The 26,723-nt window shown below is 39.2% G+C and overlaps 1 protein-coding gene across 4 annotated transcripts in view; it reads left to right on the forward strand.

The window, feature by feature from the left end:
- ttc27 (tetratricopeptide repeat domain 27) overlaps positions 1–25,945 on the forward strand; it is a 46,506-nt gene extending 20,561 nt beyond the window's left edge. For all 4 annotated transcript variants that reach the window (XM_047603680.1, XM_047603682.1, XM_047603681.1 and 1 more), the window contains exons 9-20: positions 2,507–2,573; positions 6,526–6,639; positions 8,342–8,437; positions 9,410–9,532; positions 12,023–12,250; positions 12,500–12,598; positions 13,194–13,246; positions 15,938–16,103; positions 17,663–17,860; positions 19,804–19,915; positions 20,548–20,648; positions 21,521–25,945. In XM_047603680.1, coding sequence (XP_047459636.1) covers positions 2,507–2,573; positions 6,526–6,639; positions 8,342–8,437; positions 9,410–9,532; positions 12,023–12,250; positions 12,500–12,598; positions 13,194–13,246; positions 15,938–16,103; positions 17,663–17,860; positions 19,804–19,915; positions 20,548–20,648; positions 21,521–21,643 — 1,480 coding nt within the window. In that variant the 3' untranslated portion in view covers positions 21,644–25,945. The remainder of the gene's footprint in view (positions 1–2,506; positions 2,574–6,525; positions 6,640–8,341; positions 8,438–9,409; positions 9,533–12,022; positions 12,251–12,499; positions 12,599–13,193; positions 13,247–15,937; positions 16,104–17,662; positions 17,861–19,803; positions 19,916–20,547; positions 20,649–21,520) is intronic.
- Positions 25,946–26,723: the final 778 nt, after the last annotated feature.

Below are 26,723 nucleotides of genomic sequence, written 5' to 3' on the forward strand. Positions count from 1 at the left end.
GACACATTCTTGTATGTATTGAAGACTGACCATGTAACAGCCTTAGTTGTTTTCTTTTTGGGCTCCTAGTGGAACCCTTGTGAGGGAGGAGGTGTTTCCCCACTACCTTTATCCTTCAGTAACAGCAAATTGTGAACTTTTATTATACTGGTGGTTTCATCCAGGACAAAGGGTGGATAGAAGACACTCAATTTAATATAAAATCAGTTAGCTTCACACTGACTCAGTGATTAATTCCGCTGCTGCTGCTGGGGCTGGATGGGTCAAGTGAAGGTCAGTGGAGCAGTCAGTGAGATTACTAAGGGATGATTGATGATCAGTGTGTCTGTTTAAATTAAAGGTAACTCTTTGCACACACACACACAGTCAGAAATTAGTATGTTGTACCTGTAGATTCTTGGAGTTAACTCAGCAGATCAATGCTGTTCTTACTTTTTATTTTTTTGTCCTTTTGTGCCTTTACTTGGATTTTCATCAGTGGAGAGGGAAAGGAAGTAATGGGGTGAGAGAGGCGGTGACATGCAGGAAAGGACACAAACTAGAATCGAAACCTGAGCTGCAACAACTCATTTGTCATCACTGGATTTATGAAAGAATCCTTGAGGAAAATATTCTCTCCCCAAAGTCTGACCTACTTAAATATTTATAACTACCTTGTTTAAGCAAAGGCTTAACACAGCTTAGATGGAACTGGGATAAATTGGATACTCACCCACAGAAAATGACATTTATATTAGAGATTGACTCATATGGATTTTTTAAGGGCCGATATGTGCTGATGATTTTTCTGAGCCGATATTATATATTATATATTCCCTCCGTATACATGATAAAAATGACTCAAGTCTCAATTTAACCAAAAACATAAACATAAACATTTATTGAACTCAAAGAATATTAAATATTCTATATATATAAATTTTTATGTTTTTGGTTAAATTGAGACTGAAATTGATTGCTCTTATGCAATGTTTATCCCATAAACAAGCACAAGCATTTTCGTGCTTCCAGCTACACACACTCTGCTATTGAGGGAGGGGCAATGTATGGGACTGTGTGGTGGAAACTTTCTGAAAGATGGCACTATGGACACATAAATTATCATTGAAGACTGAAAGGTTTAAAGTATGTTGTAATTATAATAGGAAACCACTACAGCACTTCACCACACAAAGTGGCGGGGTGGATCTCAAAGGTACAACAGAGAAACATTCATCTCTTATAATTATCATACAATTGGCTGGCTTCCCAAAGTTAAGAGTACACATGCCCACTAGACGTTGTTTATGTTTATGAAGATGACCATAACTGTACATCCCTAACTAAACCACATTCCTGTTACGTGTCACACAAAAATAAGAAAAGGCCCCCTTCTTTGACATCAAACACTTAGACAGTGTCTCCTCTTACATTACTCCAAGGCGCTCATGTCCAGTAAATCATCAGAAGGGTATAGTAATTACCTCAACAGAATTACTAGCTTTGTGGTTACAAATAACAGACAAAGAAGCAAACCATTTTGAATTAATGATCAACTAGTAACTTCACTTCCACAGCTGCACGGGTCCACAGTTTCCGCAGCATCTCTAGCAGCACAGGGCTGCCTGTGGATGCTGGGATAAAAGTGTATTTATATGTATCAGTCGATGTTTCCCTCCTCCAACACACCTGATTCAAATGAATGGCTCCTTATCAGGCCACTGCAGAGCTTGATGACGAGCTGATCGTTTAGTTTGTAAAGTAATTTGTGACTTCGAAACCGGAGAAAATCTGAGTTCTCATTATCCGCTTCAGACACCCAGATAATGCGGTTGGAATTCGGTTTTCTACGCCATGTATACGGCTTAATCGCAGTATTGATCGGATAATGCGTGTGCGCATGCTCCGCAACCGCTGCACTGGCGTGTGACCCTGGAACAAAAACATCCAAGAAAGCCAGTTGTAGAAGAAGAAGCAGATAAACACAGCCGCTAGAAGAACTGCATGAGGGATAGCGCGGATCTTACCTGCACCAGAAGTAGCGCGAACATTACGTACGAGATTAACAAATGTACTATTATCCGTCTGGTTGTTGTTTGAAATGCCCGTCTGCCGCATGAACGACTCTTGTTTATTATATCACGTAATAGGTCACCCGGAAATTGGGCCGTATTAACGTGGTATTATCCTGCTGAAAAGACACGTATCGCCACCTAGTGTGGAAGAGGAGAACAGTTATTCGATTTTCTTGCGCTGCATGTAAACTGAGACAAGGACTGTAGTCAGAAAGTCAAATCTGATTGTGTAGATTTGTTATGTCTCTGGAGAAATTTTCCATGTTGGCATCTGTAATGCTCCAGAGTGCTTTTGAAAAGGATAAATATGTTAACATACTTATTATACCTAATTCTCCTGGAATTCAAATGTTTTAGTCTGGAAAGAAGTGACATTAAGTCAATGTTTTGTATTTCATCTTGATCCAACCCATGTTTAAACCGTGTCTTGACCATGATTTTTTGTCATCTAGCACTGACTTCCAGAAGAATAACCCTGTCCATAAACTAACAGAAGAGGAACTGCTGGCCTTCACATCTGTAAGTTTATGACCAGCATTCTCATCTTTTGCTTTTGAAAAATGTACTGTGTATAGGGATTGACCTTTTATGTACTCATACAACATTATGATCAAACTTTACAGCACATTTGGTGCTCATGTCCATTGCTTACTATGGTTCACAGTGGCAATATAGTGGGGGAAGAAAGTTTTCAGACACCCCATGCATTTGTGAAATATTGCGTTGAGAAACACTCTTAGGTCTTTAAGTCCAATTTCTTCTAGTACAGTTACAGACAAAATATAAACAAATTTCTTAAAAGACACATTTTTCTGTTGTCGTGCTTTGTGTCTATATAAAGCCAGTACATTTGAAAGTTCTTCTGAGACAAAAATGGCTAAACAAGGAACAACAAGAAACAAGGAAGCTAACGCAGGAAACATACTCGAAGATACAGTTTCAAGGGTACAGCTGCTGCCAGATCACCAGGAAGTCCAGATGCAGTCCTTCAGGAGTTAGATAAACTCTGCAGAAACACAGACAAACCAACAGCTTGGAAGACAAACCGAGATCGAGACGTTCAAGGGTTTCTGCATACTGCATACTGACCTGCATGCTCAGGGAAAACCTCCAAATGACAAAACATTAGCTCCAACAGCAGTGGTCAAATCAAAGAGGTGTCCAGTGTTCCACCCGCACTGTACGTGATCGACTTTTAGATCATGACTTAAGGCAAGAACGAGGCAAGAAGCCTCTGATCAATGAGAGAGGTTAGCCCTGTGCTGTTGGGCCCAAGCACACAAGAACTGGAAGAAGATTCTGTTTGTCAGATGGGTCCAGCCTCCATCTTTATCTTCCTCCGGCTAATGTGAGGGTACACAGAAGACCAGGAGAAGCATTATCTCCAGGATGTACAGTATCTACTGTCAAAAATGGTGGAGGCAGTATCATGGTTTGGGGATGCATGAGTGCTGTGCAGGAGCACAGTATCTTAGAGTCTGTCTTAGAGACTTAGAGACCCAGACATGAGCCCCATTGAAAATCAGTGTTGGATTATCAAAAGGTCCGTTTCAAAGCGCAAACCAAAGAATTTGCAAGAATAAAAAGTATTAATTCAAGAAGAATGGGAAAAGATTATCCCTCAACAGTGTGAAAGGCTCGTGGGGAACATACCAGCCAGGATTAGAGCTATAATGCTGCTAATGGTAGGAGTACTGAATATCAACTTGATGATGTGATGGTTTATTTTTTTATTTTTTCAGTTTTGAACGCATTCTCTGTTATCTGTTGACTTTGATACCAACAGTGTTGAGAACTGACATATAGAAATGTCAAGAATTTCGTTTTGTTAGTTTTTCTTGTAACCAATGAAAAAATATATAATTTGTATTTGTTTGTGCCTGTCTAATGCAGCCACACCTTTTGAAACACAAAAATATGTATTTTTCTGACAATATTTCATGATAATATTTGAGATTGTGTAAATTTTTAAGGGTGTCCGAAAACTTTTTCCACCACTGTATATGTATTTCACGTGTTTTTTTTTGTTTTGTTTTTTTTTTTTTTGTTTTTCCTTTTTTTTTTTTTTTGCTGGCTCAAATTTTAAAGAGCTCATATCATGTGAGTAAATGTTACGGTTGTATGAGACCAAGATGCCGTACGCCTGGCCTAGCAGGCCCTGGTGTCCTCAATTAAAAATCTGATTGGTTAAAGCAACAGGCAGGTTCTGCTGGGTCTGCAGAACTGCTGTGGAGGGTCTCCAGGCAGATTTCTTTGACCCTAGCAACAAATGAATGCTGAAATGTGATTGAATATGTTTATATGAAAACACACGTTTGGAAGCAGCGCAACCACAGAAAAGGCTATGAAAGGAAGCGAACACAACATTTGGAATTACTTAATAGGTATTCATGGAAAGAAAATACATTTATAAATATAGTAAGTAGTCTGCTATTCAGATATTTTTTAGGCCAGAAGAGAAGGCCTTGCAGGCCCTGACAGTCCACCACTGATCCTTTCTCATCACCACTAGCTATGTTGTTTTTTGTAGATGTTCTGACACAGCTGTGTGAACGTAATTATTTGGTTTTGGTCAAAACATCCCAGCTGCTGGCTCTGTGAGCAGGCATCTTCCCAGCCTACATGTAGATCCAGGAATCTGCAGGCTGGTTAGATGGTTGTCACATGTCTGGCGGTCTTCATCTTTACCTTACTTCTGTCGCTTCTTGGAAGAACATCTGGAGGGAGTGCAGATGCCAGCGCTTTCCACCCACATATAGCACCAGTCATTGACTTCAATTTAGTAGCTGAAATTTAAGGGAGTTTGTAAGGGCCTGAAGGATTTAGGCATCAGAGGTAGAGCCAGTGTTGAGGCACGTCAGCACACCTCCAGCCACTAGGAGTTAAAGGACAAAGATCTAAGGATCTGACTTGTATACAGATCTCCCTTCAGGTTTATCATTCTGTCTGATCAGTCTGATCCCTCTGCAGTATAGTTAATCATGGGTTCTAGAAATCCAAAATTGGATAGAAAGTATATTTAACTCATTAATTTATTCATTATCCTGGAGGTGCATCGGCTTTCATACAATAAACTTGGGGTCATGATGTCCAGCTGTTTTCTTTTTTTTTTTTTAAATCAGTTGTACATCATGATTTAAAGTGCATACATTCTAATTTGAAAATAGTATATTACAGAATAGTAATATGGGACTCTGAGGAATTAGATTCTATACAGGTGCTACAGGTAAATTGAGAACAAAAAGGTAGAAACACATTACATTAAAAAAAAAAGACCATTAAAGCCATCAAACTTTCTTAAACTTTGAGAACTGTTTATTGCTCATTTGTGTTAGCGGTAGGATGAGAAATGGTTAGCATGTCTTTTAATTTGGTTTTAATTGCCTCCGTGATTGATGTTGGTAAAGAAACAACTGTAGTTAGGGCAATTAACTGGTGCAGTAATGACTCCAGAAAGGCTTGCTAAGCATCCACAAACACCATTAGTGTTTGTTCATTTCTCAAAGAACTATGTATCACTTTTACTGCATATTTGCATCATCATCAATATATGGAATGCAGAGTCGTTGTCATAGGAACTATTCTGATTAAGATCAGCTGAGACCAGACTTCAGATAAACAGCTACAATCTTTCTCGCTGATGTGTACATGCTGGTGAATCTGCTGTATATCCCTTCCCTTGTTTCCTTTAATCAGCTCATCTACATCTAAACAACTAAGCTGTGCCAGCTATTATAGAGCAGATTGTTACCACAGCACACAGATAAAGACTTTTAGGCTGTCATAGGTTTTAATAATTAGGTGTTCTCACTGAGGCTTGCTGGTTGGTTCCTCACTACAGTGTACAGAATGATCCTTATGTTTATGTTTATTTGATATGGACAACACAAATACATTTACACTGCCCCAGTGGACAGACCAGATGCTTTGCTTGAGTGTATATAGCAGATATGCTAATTTTCAACACCAGTTCATGGCAGCTTTTCTAAAAACAGGGCATAATCAATGTTAGGAAATGGAACAGAAAGGATACATTAACACAATAGTATTATTAAGAACAGTGGTAAAACAAGAGAAAGAAAGGAAAGAAAAAAATAAGAAAAAATGTCCATATTTATACATGTGAGCATCCTTAGCCTCTTTAGATGCAGGAAGAAAAGAAAGGGGAACATTGTCATTGAATTCCTCAAGATTATGTGCCATCAAGATTTTTTTAGATTAACAACTGGATATCAAAATCATGTTGAGGAATGTGCATGTGAGATTAGGTTTTGACGTTGTTGAGTTTTCTCTTCTTTACCAGGCAAAAACTACCAGAAAGCTTATTTGGGTGGAGCAGGCCATTTCTAATTGATTTATTGACTTCTGCCCAATCAGCAGATTTCTGCTGTTATCCCAGATTTTGATATTCTCCTGAATTACTTGACCAAAACATTAGTTTACCATTTGTCCACTTCTGTACCTTTTGCAGTGTATTCTGTCCCAGCCCAGGTTCTGGGCAGTGCAAGTCACAGCACTTTGCCTCCGGACCAAACTTGAGAAAGGAAGATCCCGATGTGTTGAGAGAGCCATGATGCAAACTCAGGTAAGGAGATGTTTTTATCAAAAAGAAAAAAAAAAGAAGAAAAAAAAGAACTGTTTTACTCAATGTGTGTGCACTCAAGGTCATAAAAGGTGTTTGTCTCACATGGCTCCTGTGTGTTTTTAGATATAGCTTGCAGACCAGACCGAGTTGTCTGGGATTCCTCCTGGTGAAATGTGACGCTTTGTGACTGATTACCTGTAGGGCTGCAATGAGTACTCGAGTAATTCGAGTACAAAAAAATCCTCGAATTATTTTTTTTTTTTTCTGCCTCGAGTATTTGTTTAATCATTAATTTCGTTTTTCCGCCCCGGGCATCATGTTCTACACGGACTGTAAACAGTGACGCACGCGACTCAGAGTCAAGCGAAGAGACGTCCACAAAAGGCAAAAGATGTCCAGTGTTTGGGATCAATTGTTCGTTTTAACAGGCCTGTCCTTTCTGTCACACATTATGTAAGGGTTAATGCCCGACTTCGTGGAGGCAACATGCCTCCGCATCGTCCATTAGTCGTCCAACCAGTATTGTTGTTTAAAAGTAAAAAAAAAAAAAAAAAGTCAGATTACTCGATTAATCGCTGAAATATTTGGTAGAATACTCGACTTCAAAAAGAATGGATAGCTGCAGCCCTAATTACCTGTTTAACTTACTAACCACCATCCAGTCTTGTTGAGAGCTGCCACATTCCAAAAAAACAAAAAACAAAAAAAAAGCTATCTGTACATATCTCCACTACCCATCTTACTTACCTTAAAGTAAGGGTAAGTAATAAGAAATCAGAGTAGAAGGAACACATTTAACCCATTTACAGTACAGGCACAATTTAGTACAACAATGACATTCCCTCTGGTCTGCACCTTACATGGGAGGCAACTGGTGGAAGCCTTCTTTGGACTTAAGCCTGTGACTTTGGGGAGAAAAATAATATTTGTACTTCTCATGTGTCAACCTCGAATTTATGTGTGCATTGGCATTCAGTATATGACTGAAACAGACTGATAAGAATAACAGTATGAGAACATTAAGATTCATGTTATTTTATTACACTGAGCTGATAATCATTTCTCGCTTCAAAATGACCCCAGAATATTACTGGTCAACTGCAAAGCTCCACTTGGCTTAGAGTGCCAGTAAGTTCATGAGTAATTGTGTTCTTTCCTTCAAAACAACAAAACCACAAATAACACCACTAATCCTGCTCCAAATGTTGCTTTGAGTGGTGATCAATAACATGCCTGAAAGAGCAAACACTGACAGCGTTATGGGATTATAAAAAAGCCCACATAGAAGTTTTGAGACGCCTGGCCGCAGGTAGTGATTGTGCGTTCTCTGAGAGAAATTAAATTGTTGAGTTGTTTTCCAGCTACAGACTCAGTTGCAAAAAGAGGAATTATAAGTAGTAAATGTTTTCTTAGATGTACTTACTTTATGTAGCTGGAGCACTTTCCCAGAATGGTTCTAGGCTTACTGAACAAAAGAGTCGTACACTTTCATTCTATTTCACCTTACATTCAGTAGGATGAAATGTCTCATAAATCAAGATAACTCTGGACATCATATAATGAGGCTTTACTGAGCTAAACTTTTCATCATGAATTCTAGTATGCATCTACTTGAAATGCTAATAGGGGAGTTGCGATTTTATGCAGTTTAAGCACTTAAATCCTAAGCTAAATGTCAGCGTTTCTCGTTTTCCTTTTCCAGACGATAGTAGACAACTTTGAAGATGTAGGCTGTCCTTTGACCGAGCGCCTCAAAGTCTTCTACTGCTGCCAAGTTCCACCTAGATGGGATATCCAGGTACTAAACACTTTCCTTTTCAAAACACCATTTGAAATGTTTTTTTGTTTTTTCACTGCTAGTGATATGTATGTTAATTAAATGTCTGTGAAGGTTTTCAGTCATCCAGGTCTTGGTATATCCAAAAACACTTTAATGAAGGCAGATGGACTCTTGATCTATGACCGACCCAGGGTTTGCTGATAGGTAACAGTGGATAGTTTTGACTTGGACAGAGGTGACCACGTAGATATTTATGTCTTCATCCTTAAACTAAGAAGAAGGTCCCAGCGGGCGCATGGAAACCATTCTTGCAGAGGAGCTCACAGTATATCGACTCAAACCTCCTCTTTACACCTCCTCATGGTTACAAGTTGACCAGTGATCTGTACCTTGGTGGAAGATGAACCAAGTTGTTGTGTAATATTCCTAGGGTTGGGAGCGCAGTAGCACTGTAGACCCTTTTAAGATTAGTGTGCAGCAATTCCAGACTGCTGGAACCTCTGGTAGGTAGCTGACATTTGCATGAAATGTGCTGTGATGCATTCTTCCTCCCAGGAGAACCAAGGCCTCACATAGACCTCACTTTGGTTTAGACTTAAATATCTCATCAATTGCTAAATAGATTCCCATAAGGTTTGTATGTTCATGATCACCTGTGGATCGGATAACTCCTACCGAAATGGACGATCTTCTGGCTTTCCTTGCTCTACAGGCAGAGTTCTCTTATCCAATGAAATATCTAAACCGAGATGATGATGATGAATGATTTACCACAAACTGTGATTCAGGCAACCATGGACCGTAAACAGAGGCAGACAGAGTGTCTTTCTCGCCTTTGCATTCTCCTAAGAATGTGGACGTTTGAATGATCAAATTTGCATGTTTTCTAACTGAATTTTTGTTTCGAGTAAATTATAAAAGTTGTATCTTCCTGTCTCATTATGACTCACTATTTACATCAGCTTCAACCTTGCTCTCTCTCCCTAACAGAAACAGCTGGCCAGCCTACTGATAGACCTTGGCTGCGTCAGTTCAGCTCTGCTCATTTATGAAAAGCTGGAGCTCTGGGAGGATGCAGTTATTTGTTACGAGAGGCTTGGCCAACATGGAAAGGTACATATTCATATAGACTAAAAAGTGCTTTGTGTGTTCAATGTTCAAAAACATCCATCTGTGGGTAAAAAAAAAAAAAAATTAAACAAATCAAATCACAAAATGTCAAGACAGAATTTGATATTTGGACATGCTATTAAACTTTATGCACTAATTGAAAAGGATTATAGTTCAGAAACTGTCCCAATGAAGCATTCTTCAAGATTTGCAGATATCCAGAAAATACTAGGGATGGACTTAAGAAGAACGAATGAGAATTAGAATTCTCACCACACTTTTACAAGCTGCTGTGCTCTGAAATTGATTACACTAATAAAACATCACAGCATATTCATGCTGAGGTGATGTTGGTAGACCTCACACAAACACTGTTTCAAACCAGACATAGATAGATCAATCAATCAAATTTTATTTATACAGCACTTTTCATACATAAAAAATGCAGCACATGCATGCAAATGCAGACCAGGTCCAAGGTCTGTCCTCTGTTGTGAGTAGGCTATGTGACATGTTGCTTAAAATCCATGCAGTTTAAAATGTTTAAAAATTCAGTAGTGGTGGGATCTGAATCGTCATCATTGTGCAGATCAAGATCATCAGTTATTATGACCTTCTTATGTGTTATCTATTACTGATAAAAGAGGTAGCGTGCTTGGGTGATCTGTAAATAGTCGTACAGAGAATTGGAGAACTGCTAAAAACAAAGGCATGGTGTTCAAATGATAAGTACTTTTTATGGGAAGTTCCCTTTGTTAAAATGGCATTTGAGATGATTGATGCAGTTCCACCACCTCTTTTATCACTCCTCTTAGGGAATAAAAAATTTAAATTTGGCGAGGAAGCCTCAGTGAAAATGGCTGGTGCATCACTGCTCAGCCACATTTCAATTAAAAAGAGACAATCTATGTTATCTAAAATCAAATTGTTAATTATATAAGACTGAATATTTAACAGTGCCACATTGAGAGTAGCAGGTGGACTAGTGGACTGTGAGATTTTTTAATGGATATTAACATGGATCGGGTTCTGTCAGGAAGGGCAGGGAGGTTTAATGAAACAGAGGTTGTGTAGTGGTCTCATACTTGTGATGACTAGGATGTATGAGGATTGTATAGTGGAGTTGGAAGTGACCTGATGGAATAAATCTCTGAGACTTGATATTGTGCTCCTGTTGTCATGTCATGTCATGTTGTCAGTTAATTGTCATGACTGAAACTATTCATATGGGAATTTCCTGACGTACCCACAAACCCCCTGAACATCTTCATTAATCTGAGCCATCTCTTATAGGTTAGTTATCTCTCCAGTTTTCGGATCTACATGGATAAAATAATTAGATGTTATTTATTTTGGTTGATTATATTTCAGACATTGACATGCTTTCAGACTGTGCAACGCTGCATTGAGAACCAAAGTACGAGCCGTCTGCTGCTTTTAAAAAAAAAATCTTTTCAGGTGACTGAAACTGTCCTGAAAAAGCTGTTTTGCTAAGTGTATTAGAATACCTTCAGATGCCTGAGTGTTTGGTCTGGCCATCATCTTCATGAGTTATTGTTCCAGCTGGAATTACTTATCCATGACAACATAGAAACTTTTTAGTGTGAGATCAGCAGGTGCCAGTTTTTGTCTTTAGTAGTTCCAATATATACGACTAATTCAAAATTAAATGCCCTGCGACAGTGATCGCAGTGGGCATTGCATCGTTGCATTTAGGATTCTTCAGAAGATGGTATAGCAACAGTAAATCATCAGCCGTACACATGTGCAGAGATGTCATCCCTCCTTTTCCCCAAATTAATTTATTTACAGTGTAGGTGGAACTGCAAGTTATGGCCAACTAACCAATTAACAGCATTAACACTTGTACCTTGTTGGAATGGTTTATCAGTCATGTCAGCCAGAACATTGACACTGTATGGATAATTATCTTCAGTACAGGTTGTAATATAAGCTATTATTTTTAATTGCGGAATTTTGTTTGTGCTTGGACTTGTTCAGAGTTGTGTACTTTAAATTAGAAAGGTGAGGTTTCTTGTTTCTTGGTGTGCTAGGCTCTTGGCTCAGTGACAGTGGCCCATCAAGAGGATGCAGCGAGGGAATGCAGAGAAACTAAGACTCTGTCAGAAGGCATCATTGTTGCTGTGATTAGCATGGCACTTTTCACAACCAAGACACAGAGATTTGGAAAATTATTCCATCCTCACAACAACATGACACAAATCAAGTAGTGGCATGTTGAAGTGCAGTGAGTTCAAATGTCCACAGGTGACTTGATGACTTGACAATTACTTTACGTAACATAATCCCCATTGAAACATATCCAGCACTATTCCAACCTGTACTTATGCGCTACATTTCCTAACTATTTCTTTATTGGCTGTACACTTTCTGTTCTTGAAAGTTGTTTCCATGTAGTTTAACCCTGTCTAGTGTGCTACAGAACTGCTCCTGCTCCTCCACTCTGACCTCCTCGACTCTCTGTTTTCTCAGGCTGAAGAGATTGTGCGAAGGGAGCTCGAGAAGAAGGAGACTCCTAGTCTGTATTGTTTACTGGGAGACATCTTGCGGGATCATCAGTATTATGACCGAGCATGGGAGTTATCAGGACAGCGCAGCGCCAGAGCCATGCGCTCCAAAGCCCTGCTGCACCTTCACAACAAGGAGTTCCAGGAATGCGTGAACTGCTTTGAGCGGTCACTCAAAATCAACGTCATGCAGGTGTGAGCACTAGCATTTTACCAAAGTCCCAAAGTTAAGTCAAGAAGTCATTTACCCATTTATTAGCTATTCATTAATCAGTGATTTTTGGCAACTTTATATTTCCTGTAGTGGATGTTGTTTTATTTTTGGTGCTGGCTGTCCAGTTAAGAATAAAATAGCAGTGTGTGACCTACAGAGATAGAATCATTAGTTTTTACTTAATACTTGGATTCCTATTTACTGTTTTGCCCTTGTGTGTTTCTTCAGCTTGGTGTGTGGTTTTCTCTTGGTTGTACCTACTTTGCACTTGAGGGCTATGAGGGAGCTGCTAGGGCTTTCCAGAGGTGTGTGGGACTGGAGCCAGATGTAAGTACCTACAAACACACAGTGCACAGAGCTCTGGTAGCCAGAACCCTGGAATCATCCATACGCATAATGTTACTGCTGTAAACAGCCTGCTGTGAGACTGTTAAACAGAAAAGGCACCATGAAGGAAAAACAGTAACTTTACTCCACTTGGCTAATTTGCATACATCAACATGATCACTTGTCTGCCTCGCAAACCATGTGACATTTTTTAATGAAAGAATAACATGGACAGTACAAAATAGACAGTGCTCTGTACTTTTTACTAGTGCATGTGTAGTTTTCCTTTGAGGTGGTGACCACACGTCACCTTATACTATAAGCAAAAATGAATGAGTGCTTATGCACAAGCACCTCAGGTTCATCAATGTGGCATGGTGTCACAAATGGCTCAGATTACTTCCAACTATGATCAGAGTGATTGGATCTCAAATAGATGTTTAAATCATCCAGGATGTGTTCATATCTGTAACTGGTCATTTGCCAATGGATCACTCAGAATGCTACATCTCTAGAGTTGGTTACTCTCTTCAGCTCTTCCTTTCCGTCTTATTCCCCTTCTTGCTCTTTGTCTTAACACCTATCCTCCTCTCAGAATGCAGAAGCCTGGAACAACCTCTCTACAGCTTACATTCGCCTCCAAATGAAGTGAGTATGAGTGTGATTGGCTTCTTGTAGTCCAAATGTGACCTTTGTGGACTTCTTTTCATGCATCAAATCGAACTCATGTTAGACATTGGACGTCATTGTTTTTATACTGTAATGTACTGTATGTACAGACTTTAATGATCCACGAGGGAAATTACTTTGTCACTGTAGCATTGTTGCATATAAAAGTAAACACAAGAAAGATAAAATGAGATTAAAGTAAAATAAAAATAAAAAGTGAAACCAAAAAAATTGCAGAATTAGCATTATGAAAAAATGTACAAAAATTGTTAGCAAAACAGTGTCTGATATGGTTGTTTGGTCAGTTGCATAGCAACAGCGGCATAGATCGTGTTATCACATGGTGTTTCTTGTCAATGGTATTCCTTGTTGTTGTCCGCTGAGGGAAGGATGTAAACGCCAACAGAGTGTGACTGCTGGACACTAATTTCAGATGGCTGTAGGTTGTTGGAGGTCTAGGGTGCAAAGAGTGTGACACAGAGCCGAGCGGCCATTTAGAGAAACACCTGGGCTAATCGAAGTGGCTCTAAGGATGTACGTTGTGATGACGCAATGCCTCAGCCAATCACAATGGCGTTTACTGCCCCCCCACACCTTTATTTATTTTGTTGTATTAACACTATTTTAGAAAAGAAAAACAGGAAAATGACAGCAAAAATATTAGTTTTATTAAAAAAAGAATGTTTAATCACGAATAATCATGTTCATACTAGGATGTACTGTAGATGTCATGAATGGACGTTCAGTAGGTGTCAAAAGAAGTTGTCTGGAGTAACAGGCTGCACCCTCAGGTGACCCGAATTAGACGTGCAAAAATGACTTGGAAAAAACATTGTTTAGACTTCTCTTTGTGCAGTGGGCTGCTACTACTACTAATAATAACCACATTTATCATGTTGGTAAGAACAATCTTGGTATTTTACATTTATTTTACACATATATAGCTTATACTACTACTACTGCTACATAGCCCGACAAACATCAGATGTTCAACTGCACATTGACAGTCATGGTTGGACATCCAAAAAGCGGACCTTGTTTGCATGTAGTGTAGAGGTCCAAAATGGGTCTTGAACCGACTGACACAATATAGACATAATCTGCACGTCCATTAGATGTCTAATGTTTAGTGGGGTAGTACACCTGTAAATTTCATTAACACTGGCAGCTGAAACTGAATAACAACCTCCTCTGCTACTTAACTGACCAGATCAAAGTTCCAGAAGTTTAATTGACCTGATGCTATACTCTGCTTGGACAGAGTTTAATTTTTTTGGGCTATGTATATCAAATTTGATTTTGTTTTCTGATTTTTAAGACATGATGCAAGCTACTACATACTTTCACACCTAGCTAATTGTTTCAAAACTGGTGTTCCTCACCACATCAGTTTGTTTGGGCATGTGTGAACATGAGAAGCTGTAGGGTGAATAGGTCATTGGATGCCTCGAGTGACGCTCCTCCGTCTGAGATGTCTGGGAGTGTGCCTTTTGATTTTTGATTTAATGATTTATTTCAAACATGCAAATGATATGTATATTTGAGCAAATAAGATAATAATAAAAAAAAAAGTAAAATAAAAAAGCAGTACAGTAATTTAACGTACATGTCCAAAAAGGGTTGGGAAGAAGTACAAGTACAAGAAGTGTTTGTCATTATATACAGTAGTGTTCAAAATAATAGCAGTCCATTGTGACAAACCAGATAAATCCAGGTTTTGAGTATATTTTTGTATTGCTACATGGCAAACAATTTACCAGTAGCTGCAGTAGATTCTCAGAAACAAGCAACCAACAAGACCCAGCATACACTTCTCCTTCCCTTCTCCAATCAACTTTTTAATTAAAGTACGCTGTTCTTCTGAACAATGTCTTGAACGACCCATTTTCCTCAGGCTCTCAAAGAGAAATTCATGTTCAACAAGTGCTGGCTTCCTCCTTAAATAGGGGCGGCCTGATTCACACCTGTTTTTTCACATAATTGATGACTTCACTGATTGAATGCCACACTGCTATTTTTTTTGAACACACCCCTTTCAACTAATTGCCCAATTATACAGCCTTAAGAGGGTGCATATCATGAATGCTGGGTCTTGTTGGTTTTCTGACAATCTACTGCACCTACTGGTAAATTGTTTGCCATGTAGCAATAAAAAATATACTAAAAACCTGGATTTATCTGGTTTGTCACATTGGACTGCTATTATTTTGAACACTACTGTACATCGAACTGAACATGATGTTCATATGCAGAACACTAGTACTTGAACCACAGAGCAACAATAAATTCCAGGGCTCACACTGATGTGAGTTGACGCTCCCATAATGGATGCTCTATTATATCATGATTTCCTGAAATCCCCAAATCTTACCAAATTATGACCAATTCCAGAACAGTTTGTAAGCTTGTCTTTTGTAAGTAGAACTTTGTCTTGATGTCTTTGTTGCTTTTGCACGATAAACTCAAATCAACTCAAGGTTAAAAGGAATATTGTAACTTTCAAACAAATATTTTGTAACTTTCAACAAATAAAGATGTGAAAGCACCACTAGCTCTTGTTTAAAAAAAAAATGACAATAATGTTATGGCATGGTATTGATCCCACACAATAACTGTCTGTGGATTTGGTCATTCTCTGCTTACTTTGTTTCCTTGTCTGTTTCTTCGCAGAAACAAAGCCTTTCGCACCCTGCAAGAAGCTCTGAAGTGTAACTATGAACACTGGCAGATCTGGGAGAACTTCATTATTGTTAGTACTGACATCGGAGAATTTGCTGAAGCCATCAAGGCTTACCATCGCCTGATGGACCTCAGGGAAAACTACAAGGACATCCAGGTAAAGAACTGCACTATCTGCAGTGATATCACTATCCAGTATGTCCTTTAGAAAATGCTTGTTAAAGCTGTGTCGAAGAGAGTTTATTGAATGGACTCCACTCTGCATTGATGAAATTGTAATTCACTTTGACTTTACTGTGACACAAATAAGACATGTTCCTCATACAAGCAGAAAGACACAAGGAACTGTACCGCTTTATGTAAAGTACTTAGAAAGTTATGGAAAATTTGAGAAATTTTGTGGGGTGGCTGTGGCTCAGTAGGTAGTAGGGTTTATGTGAACCTGAGGGTTGGCAGCTGGATTCTGCTGAAGTGTCTTTGAACAAATCACTGAACCCACAGTTGCTCCCTGTGCTTGGTATGGACGGACATATGAACACGTATTTGTACTACTGTATTTGACTACTACTAGACACTGGATTTCCCTCAGGATAAATCAGACAGTCAGACGGACGCTTACTTGTCTGTCTGTCTGTCTGTCTGATTTATCCTGAGGGAAATCCAGTGTCCAGTAGCTTCATCACATAGACATAGAACTACATCTTCAGATTCCAGTCACATTCTTACATAAAATCTTTCCACCGTATCCTGTTTATTAACGTTCTTGTATTTATATTTTGTTTTTCCACCCAAATGAGCGTGAGAGAGGGGCAGGATGTGTACAGACAGATGAGAAGGGTGAGAGGAATCTTTCTATGGAATATGGAGTGGGCTGGAATTAGAAGAGTTTTCGTTGGCTCATAAATTTAGTCCCTTAGCTTTGTGCACCACAGGGTTAAATGAGGACAGAAAAAACTTACAACAAACACAAAGATTCCCATAAAGGCACTGTTCACAGAACTCATCAAGAAAAAATAATTCTTCTCTTCCATTAGTGAAGTACACTAATGACTGTACACTTTTGCCCTGGCTTGTCATCCTTGTTATTATAAATAGAAATGTTGTTAGTTTTCCACTTAATTTCACATTGTTTGAATGAAATTTAAATAAGTCTTCTTTGCAATTTTTACCTTAATATGACACTTATCACTCCAGTGATGGACAGTGTGATGATTGAATGGATATTATTTTGCTCTCCTCACAGGAATTGTCAGATCAAAAGGACAGAAATGCAACATAACACAGCACATGACACATCTGATGATGTCTAATATTGTGTTGGTCTTTCCACCTGTGGGTTTGGTGTCCTCTGATTAGAAAATGGAGGAAATGGTATTTATGCAGGAAAGATGAAGATAATAAGAATTCAGTGTTCATTTGGAGTTCCTAAACCTCAAAATTATTGGTTTGAAAATCATCATTTATTTCAGATCTTTTCAGTTTCGCTTGAAATATGCTTCACTGATACAGGAAATAGAGTGTAGAGTGTGTATGTTACTGAGGTTTGCATAGACCAGATACTACAAAGTTAAGTAACTGTGGCTGGATGGCAACATCATGATAATTTGTGGTCTCATGTCAGTGTCTACAATTTCTGTAAAGCCATTTCACCAAAACTAAAACATCACATTTGAAACATTCTGACATGGAATGTATCACTTGTTTTTCCCATGTCAGATTTTGCAGATTCTGGTAAGGGCAGTTGTTGAAAATCTGACGGACAGCGAAGGTTTTCAAGCGGGAACCCTCCAACCCAAACTGAGGGAACTCCTTGGTCGAGTCAGTTCCCGCCACAGCACTGATGCTGAGATATGGCGCCAGTATGGCCGTCTGTATGGCAATGGCTACAGCTCCAACCCGGAGGACAACAAAAAGGTTTGAGTCTCATATTCATTCAACATTTTTTAACACTCTCATGCATAGCCAATGACAGTTTTCTTAAATAAAGCACTGAAGTTCATAGTATTACTCAGACTGTTTAATGATGATGTTAAAGTTATTTGCATTTACACTACCAGTCAAAAATTTGGACACACTTTCTCATTGGATTGAATGAGAAGGTTTATCCACTGTTATATTGGATTAGGACGATAGACGGAAATGTAACTTCCTGGTTTACCTGATGATGGCAATGTTTTCTCACCATTTCAAAGCCTCAGCCCAAAAACCTTGCCACAACAGCCTCTTTCATGCAGCCTTCCCAAAACAAAAATGTTGTGTCTTTACTCCTCTTAACTGTTTTGTTTGAAAGGTATGGAGAGAAATGGGGGTGTTTTCGTGATTTTTATGCTGGTAGCAGAAGGAATCACTGAGCCAAATACAGTGTGAAAGGGAGAGCCAGGGTAGCAGGATTTGTAATGCTAGGTACCATTGCTTTTCTGTTGCATATTTCTGATTCCTGAAAGCCAGCATAGTGATAATATTTTAAAATCAACATCTGAAAGCACGCACATTCAATGTGAATAACTAAAGGCAGTATAATGAGGGCTTCGTCTTGGCATCTTTATAGAGACCTGTGTGGCCAGAATTTACAGCAGCCACTATCCCAGGACACAGCCCTTAGTGCTCCTCATATTACTGTCATCTTTTTGGATTTAACCCTTCACATCTATCAGATGAGATTGCCACATCTATCACATATGCCCTCCTCTTAACCTTGTCAAATGACAGCTTCCAACACTGTCCCGGTTCAAAATTTCACACCCTGCTACTGTTCTCAGAGGATTCTTTACATCAGTGGTTCAGGGTGGGGGTGGGTCTTGGAAAGCTTTGTTGAGATCCAGCTGCAGCTGATGTTGCATTCAAGACAACTTGGAAACAAATGAGCTCTGACTTGTCAAACTCAGAAATGACTGCTTCCATAATAATAAAAACAAAATAGCTGCTGCACATACTTTAATGTTCAGCAAACGGTGACAATATACCAAACTTAATTTTTCTGCTCCGAGTTAACCTGTAATTTGAATGCTATGAAGTTTTCGTGAAGGCATCATCTACAGCAGCGTTTTTTTCATCGAAGTCACTGTTGTCGGGAAGATGGAGAGTAAATTTAAGAAGCTAGGAGAATGTGTCCTAACTGTGAAAAGGGGACAAAAAATAGTAAAAATAACTAAATTAAATGTTAGGATGTAGAATTAAAATATGATCTACAGCTCTTGATGTATAAATTGAAATCGCAGCTAAACTTTGATACATTGAAAAAAGATTGGGAACCACTGCTTTAAATTGTCTACATCTGGGGTCCTGTCTTCTATGGTAGACCCCTGCCTCAATGGATTTGTACCTTCACATCACACTCATATCCTTATGTTATGTAGCACTCTTTTAGAAGTTTATCCTCAGAGCTCTTGTTCCTGATGTATTCCAGGTTGCTCATTATTTCATGCTGGATCACGGCTCTAACACTCCCTAGTCCCTGCCTTCCCTCTTTTTGTGTCTTGAGGTGCTGGAGGTTTGGTGCAACACACTTTTTTTCTTGAAAAGTGTAATTTATTTCCTCCTCTATCCATTTGACTATTCCATCTGGGTTTCTGATGACTGGTAGTGCGTCCACATTGATTGTTTCAGCTGATAGCTTTTTGGCTTTGGTTATTGAACTTGTCATGGCTTTCATTGGATTGGGTTATCTAGGTAATTGTATACATATCTGTATCTGTGTGGATTTGCTATCCTGATGGGAGAAATTTATCAATGTAAATTCAACAGTGTTTCACCGTGCTGCTTAAATTTCTAGTCATCAAAATTCAAGTACAAAATCCACTGCTATATGTAAGTTTTGCACACCATCTAAAACAATTGTAATGCTTAAATTTTTCCAGGCACTACAGTTCCTGTCCAAGGCCCATCGCTGTGAGGTTCAAGCTAGTGGCTGGGAGAAAGATCCTGCTCTTTTCAAGGAAGTGATCAAAAGAGCCATCCATATGGGAGAAGGTGGGTGCACCACAAGCATTCACATAGTCCATGTTCCTCAGAGGGCTACTCAGGTGAATTGACGGAAGGATGAAATGCATTTCTGTTTCAAACTGTCAGTCACCACAGTCCTCAGAAATGTATCTTATAGAAAGACAAACATACACACTACGTAATATTGAGAACACAGTTATCCCAATGTCCACATTGAACTATGCCACAATTTTATGTAAACTTAGAACTTTTTGGTAAGCAGTCAAACTGTAGCAGGTGAGTGCATTGCCTATGTTGACTTCTTTATACAAAACCTGTACCTGTACCTGGATAGTTCAGTGATATGATACATCTGTGCTGTCAGTCCACAGCTCCAGAAGGTCATGTCGTTGCTGCTGTATATAAAGTTTGTTTAGCAGAGAGAAAAGCATTAGTTAGATTATCAGTTACTTGAGCAGATACTCTGCAGTTGTGTAGACGGTTTTTGGTTTGGCCGCAGAAGGCTTCATTCATAAACCACATTTAAGAGTAAATAGTAAAAAATAATAAATTATTTAAGATATCCCAAGGTTCTTGCCAGCATGTATGAAAGTCACTATGATGTTGCCATGTTTTTTCGACCCATTCTCTGAATGTCTCTCTCTCTCTCTGCCTTTCAGTGACGATCAATTGCAGTGAGAGCAATGATAATAAGACAGAGGCTCTTCAGACCCTCTCCTCCTCCCGCCTCAGCCTAAAGAGTCTGAACACCAAAGCCAAGGTACACAATACCTGACCTCCCTGTCTCCATAACACCAAAGCTTTGTGTCCTAGATATCACTGCATTTAAATTGCAGCTGGAAATAAAGTATACATTGCAGGTGCCATAGGTCTGCTGTAAAAACTCATCAGTCATCTGTCTGAACAAGTTCAAAATTCACTAGTCCTTAGAGACAAAGGGTGGACATGAAGATTTTTATATGTGTGTATATATATATATATATATATATATATATATATGCAGCATTCATTCATGACAGACTCGAAGGGAGGGGCTCACAGTCAGGAATTTGCTTCTGATATTAAGACTGTGTCTTTGTACCTGATGTTAGATGCTTTTTCATTCTTGACATATGACTTTTTTTATTACTTTGAACAAAAAAGAATTCCTTGCAAATTGTCAATACCAAATATTTGAAGTAGTGTTTTACTGTTGCTCGCTTATGGTGATGTGAGTAGTTATTGTCCACTGCAGACTAAGGCTGGAATTAAATGTTTACTCCACTTTTTAGCATCTAGAAGACCACTACACTGCCAACTAAAACAGTAGAGAATGACGTTTCCCACTGAAAAATATCATTTGCTGTACTTTTACTGTATATGGCTCTAGAGCCATATAAATGTTCATGCGACACCTAACATTCTAAATTTGGAGTTCTGCTAACAGCAGCTTTAATTCTGTCCTTGATTTTATTGACACAATTTGGCTCAGTTGTGTTGTAAGATGTAACATACTTAAGCATACTATATGCCAACCCCAGGATTGCTTATCTAAATCTTTTTAATAACTAAATTCTATATATATGTTATATATATATATATATATATATCATTATTTTTATTTCATTTCGTTTTTTGCATTGCTTTTTTCAGCAAATGCACACAGATGTGGCCACAGGTCAGATCCACGCTGAGCTGCAGGAAGGCACTGCTGCTCTGGAACAACTCATCGTCAAGTTGCAAGAGATGAGTGGAGGGCTGCGTAACCAATCATAATGACCATCTTACAGATACACCCGCTTTGTCTGCAAAAAAGTAAAGTGTTATCAGACTAAGATGGAGACTCTACACCTCTGCAGTGTATCATTGAAAGGACCCACTTTTAAAAATAATGAAGGTTTTATACCTTTCTGTCCACATTGGAATTCAAAACTAACTGTAAAACATTGAATAGTAAAATGTTTAAACATTTGATTGTTTGCTTTGGACTCTTTTGTTGCATAAGAAGAATTGTGAGGGACATTATAAAGTAACTAACTCTGGGGCAGACCTAGGACTTTGACAAATGCCATATTTTGAGCTATCACTTTTAAGCAAAAATGAGAAGGAGTTCATGAATTACTTAAGATATCCCAAGGTTCTTACAAGCTTTTGTGAAAGTCATGATGTCGCTAGGAACTTGTTTTTTTAATCCATTCTCTGAATGTCTCTCTCTCTCTGCCTTTCAGTGACGATCAGTTGGAGTGAGTGAGAGAAATGGTAATGGTAATAAAACTTAAATAACGAGACAAAATGTTCTCTTAAAGTCTATTATAGCCCACCCATTAACAGGTGCTATGATCAGTTTTATTCACTTCAACTGTCACTGTTCATGTTATGCCTGATGAGTGTATGGTAGAAACAAGATATATTATACAAGGTGATGTATGATACATGGGAGATTGATATGTTTAAAACACGTGGCTAGAGCCAGCATACAAAGTATACATTGTTGAAAAGGGTTCCATGCCAGATATGCACGGGAGCCCTTACTCTCCTTACAAATTTTTATTCATTCATATGCATAAGGGACCATTTAGTGTTACCTAAGTAGCCCCAACTACGAAACCCTAACAAATTTACGACTGGCGGCCACACTCTGATAGTCTGTGAGAACTCATTTGGAGGTTGCAACCACGCACACACTCATCCTCCCACCCTCCACTTAGAATAGGGAGAACCCAGCTATCTTCCTTCCAATTTGTTTCCTCAATCGGCAGGAGAATAGCCTTGACTTTTTGTTTCTATCTGCCTTGTTCCCCATAATGGAGTTTGTATTTTGTTTTGCCTGGGCCATTTTTATCATGGCACCCAGAGACTCTATCTCTTCTGAACTTTGTAGGGTTGGCATGAATGCTGGTTAGAACCCACTGTTCATGGATGATGTGCTGTTATCAAGTGAGGGATTGTAATGCTGTGACATGCAGCTGTGAAATGTTACAGTTATGCTTTAAGGCACAGGTAAGTGTTTTTACGCTATCCTTATTACTGAAGATGCATAGCAAACTATGAGCTAACCCTTTAATTTATCCCACAGCCATGCTCACCGGCCATTGAATGAAAATGGCACAAAATAATGGCCCATTTCATGCTCTGATTCCTTTATCATTCATTACCACATTACATCCAAGTCATATGCACAGAATCAGTCAGCACCACTTACTAATCCTAATGTGACTGTACATTCCCAGTTTCTATTCTTGGACCCCATGAGAGACATTTGCTGCTGTTCTGTCAGTACACCAGAAGGAAAATTTAATTGAAGAAAACACAAGTCTGCCTGTTCAGACTCAGACTCTCAGTATTCCTGGTATTCATTAGTGTAAGCTCTGAAGCTGATGTCACCGGTCAAAAAACTCTTGCTATGTTCCACTTTAATGTGGAAGGGAGCCTGCTTTAGTTTGTACAAATTCCTGTGTAAGAGTTGATTTATTGCAAGGGTTTGTTTTCTTTAGGGAAACTGAAAAATATTTCCATGGAAGACCCTTAGGGTTTTCTAGGTCTGATCAGATTACCGAACATTTGCAAAGATTCTGCATAACATTCTGCCAGCTGGTATTCCTTTGTAAAAGCATTGTTTTGCTCAACATAGACTTTACATCTTCCTAGGTCACAGCTAATGCAGTAGATTGCAATTTTAAAATGCCTGTGGAGGGGGTTCTGTTAGATTCCTCTCATGATTGATACAAATGTAATATAAACAAGAATACATGATACATGAGAGATTGATAATGGATCCAAATAATGGACAGAGCTAGCCTTCATAATATTTATTGGAGAAAGTCCTAGAGTACTCATAGAGTTACTGTTATGGAAATAAACAAGAGCATGGGTTTGTGGAATTATGCATTCAGCATAACATTTCAACAGGAATGTACAAGTAAGCCTGTCCGATTGGGACAGGACCAGAGATGAGACATTTTTAGCTCTGAGGCGCTCACAGAAATGTAACGATGAGGGGAAGGGAGATAGAGAGACAGAGTTAATGACAAGTAGCATATGTAGTGTTGGTGGTAGCATATGAAGACTTGGACAGGGAGAGAGAAAAGAGAGGAGAGGTGTTCAGTACATCATAGGAACTTGCCTAGGAGCGTAGACCTATAGCAGCACAGGTAAAGGATGGTTCAGGGTCACCTAAGCCAACTCAAACTGTAAGCTTTATCAAAAAGTACCATTGTAAGACTAACCTTAAAAGTAAAGACAGCATCTGTCTCTTAGATTCTGGGGTCCTCTATAATAATAGATTAACAGTAAAACTGACAACAACAATACTTTTTGAAACTTTATCTCATCTCATCTTCTACCACTTAATCCTCACTAGGGTCGTGGGGGTTGCTGGAGCCCATCCCATCTGTCATCGGGAACATGCAAAGTCCATCCAGAAAGGGGTGAGGGATAAGTTGTCCACTTAAATGGCTAAGATCACACACAGGTGTATCACATGATAAGAACATCGTTACTCAGCAGGTGGAGTGAGGTCTGGATTTGCAGGATCAGAGTAGGCCGCACCAATCAGGTCAGAGGTGGAGCTTCAGAATCCAGCAGCATGGAGGCAGCTTGGCAAACCAGGTAGTGAGCAGGTATCATATAAACACGAACAAAAATGACAAGCTGCGGCTGTAACAATTTTGAAGGACGCTTGGCCTATTTGATTACATTTAGGTGCACCATGGTGAGATCAAAAAACCTGTCATCGACTTCGACTTAGACAGACTTTAATGATCCACAAGGGAAATTGCTTGGTCACAGTAGCTTAATTGTTACAAAAGAAGTTCTATAGCAGGGCTGAATGAGTCTGCTGAAGAATGAGCTCCTCTGACCCTCTAATGGTTGGTGTAGTGGTGGGATGGATTGTCCATAATGGAGAGCAGTTTATCCAGTGTCCTCCTGTCCCTCTTTGAGACAAATGACTGCAACTCCCCACCAATCACATGTCCTTTCAGATCAATTTGTTGATCCTATCACTGTCTTTTTTGTTGGTACTACTCCCGCGACAAACCACAACAAAGACCAGGGCACTAACTCACTTCACACATTGAAGGACCTGAAAACTAACTCATGAAAAGCTAATGAGAGTTTTAGTTCAACAGGAAAACAAGAAACTCATGAAACTGGCTTGGACAAAATCATAGTACTCTTAACTTTATTATATAAGTAAAATATTTTGTTCTATAAGCTGACAGGCTGGCAGAACATGTCCCAGTTGGTGTCCTCGACTTCTGGTGTATACATGCACTCACACACATGTACGTGAGTATGAAGTGTCTGGAAAAACTGGTCCTTGCAAAGATTAAGGATTCCAGGAGACCTAAACCAGTTTACCACCAGAGCAAACAGATCCACAGATGATGCCATCTCCCTGGCTCTCCACACTGCTCTGACTCACCTGAAGTAACAGACATGAGGATGTTATGTGTGGACTATAGCTCTGCCTTCAACACAGTCATCCCTGACAAACTAATCACCAAACTCCACCAGCTCGGCCTGAGACCACAGCTCTGTAAGTGGATCCAGGACTTCCTCACAGAGCGACCTCAGGCAGTAAGACTGGGCCCCCACACATCCTCCACCATCACCACAGGCATGCCACAGGGGTGTGCGCTCAGTCCCATATTGTCTCTGTTCACCCACAACTGTGTCTAGTTGGGTTAGAGGGCAGAGACACAGAATCTGGTGGACTGGTGCTCTGAGAACAACCTCTCTGAATGCTGTAAAAATCAAGGAGCTTGTTATCAACTTCAGGAGATCACAGTTTGAGGACTTCTCTCTGGTTGTCATCAGTGTTGAGAGAGTATAGAGGGTGTCAGCATCATTCCTACTTATATTGTATGTTACTGTCTGTTTAATTCCATTATACTTTCTCCATGGACTAGATACTGTATTTTTTCTTTTTACTACTGAGCGTCTTGCAGAGCTGTAAACAAATTTGTGTTTAACTATAAAACTTGTATTGTGCAGTGAAAGTATAGGATATTCTATTCTATTCTATTCCATTTCTTCCACTCTTCCATTAAAGAAATGGCCACTTCTGGGATTCCTGAACTATGCAAGAACTCGCTTAATTACGCCATATTCTGCAACCGTTTTACAGACAGCGAATAAGTAGACAAAGACTATAACTGATGCAGTTAACATGGTTGTCTGTTAGCATTAAGTTTGACCCTAGTATGACTACATTGTTCTCCAAAAACTCTGCCTTAGTTATTGTGACTATGTTGACTATATTTCTTTCAGTTCAACCTTTTTGTGAGTTTGTGTTTGTATGTGTCTCTTTAAGTAGGAACTCTGTAAACCTGAGGCCAATACTAGCAATACTGAGTGGAGATTGATAACAATACCTGCTGTAGGAGCTACATGCCCAACGGAGTGTGGGGAATGAAGTATGTGTAAAGTTTGATGTGTTTAATGTGTTACATTATTTAAATGTAAAGAAGAACTATAGAAAGGTGTGAAAGGCAAAGGCAACAGTGGTTCAAGGTAATCAGTAATCATCAAGTTGTGGCTGTGATCAGCTCCTAGTGCGGAGGGTCCTCTGTGATGGCATTTCCTAAATAAAATTTGATTCTATTTATATAGCGTCAATAACAATACAAATTGTCTCAAGATGCTTTACAAAAAACGTCCTGAAACCTCCAGAGCACCCTGAGGGCAATGGAGGCAAGAACAAACTCCCTTGAGCAGAACTCAGCTCATATGGAGGGACCCATCTGCCTAAGGTCAGCCGGGTAGAAAGAGAGAAGAGACGAAAGAAGGGGAGGAGAAACAAGATAAACTGCTGTCATACATGAAATTGAAGGAAACACAACATCTAATGACA

Source organism: Mugil cephalus, chromosome 13, assembly GCF_022458985.1.
Source record: "Mugil cephalus isolate CIBA_MC_2020 chromosome 13, CIBA_Mcephalus_1.1, whole genome shotgun sequence".
Classification (NCBI taxonomy): Eukaryota; Metazoa; Chordata; class Actinopteri; order Mugiliformes; family Mugilidae; genus Mugil; species Mugil cephalus.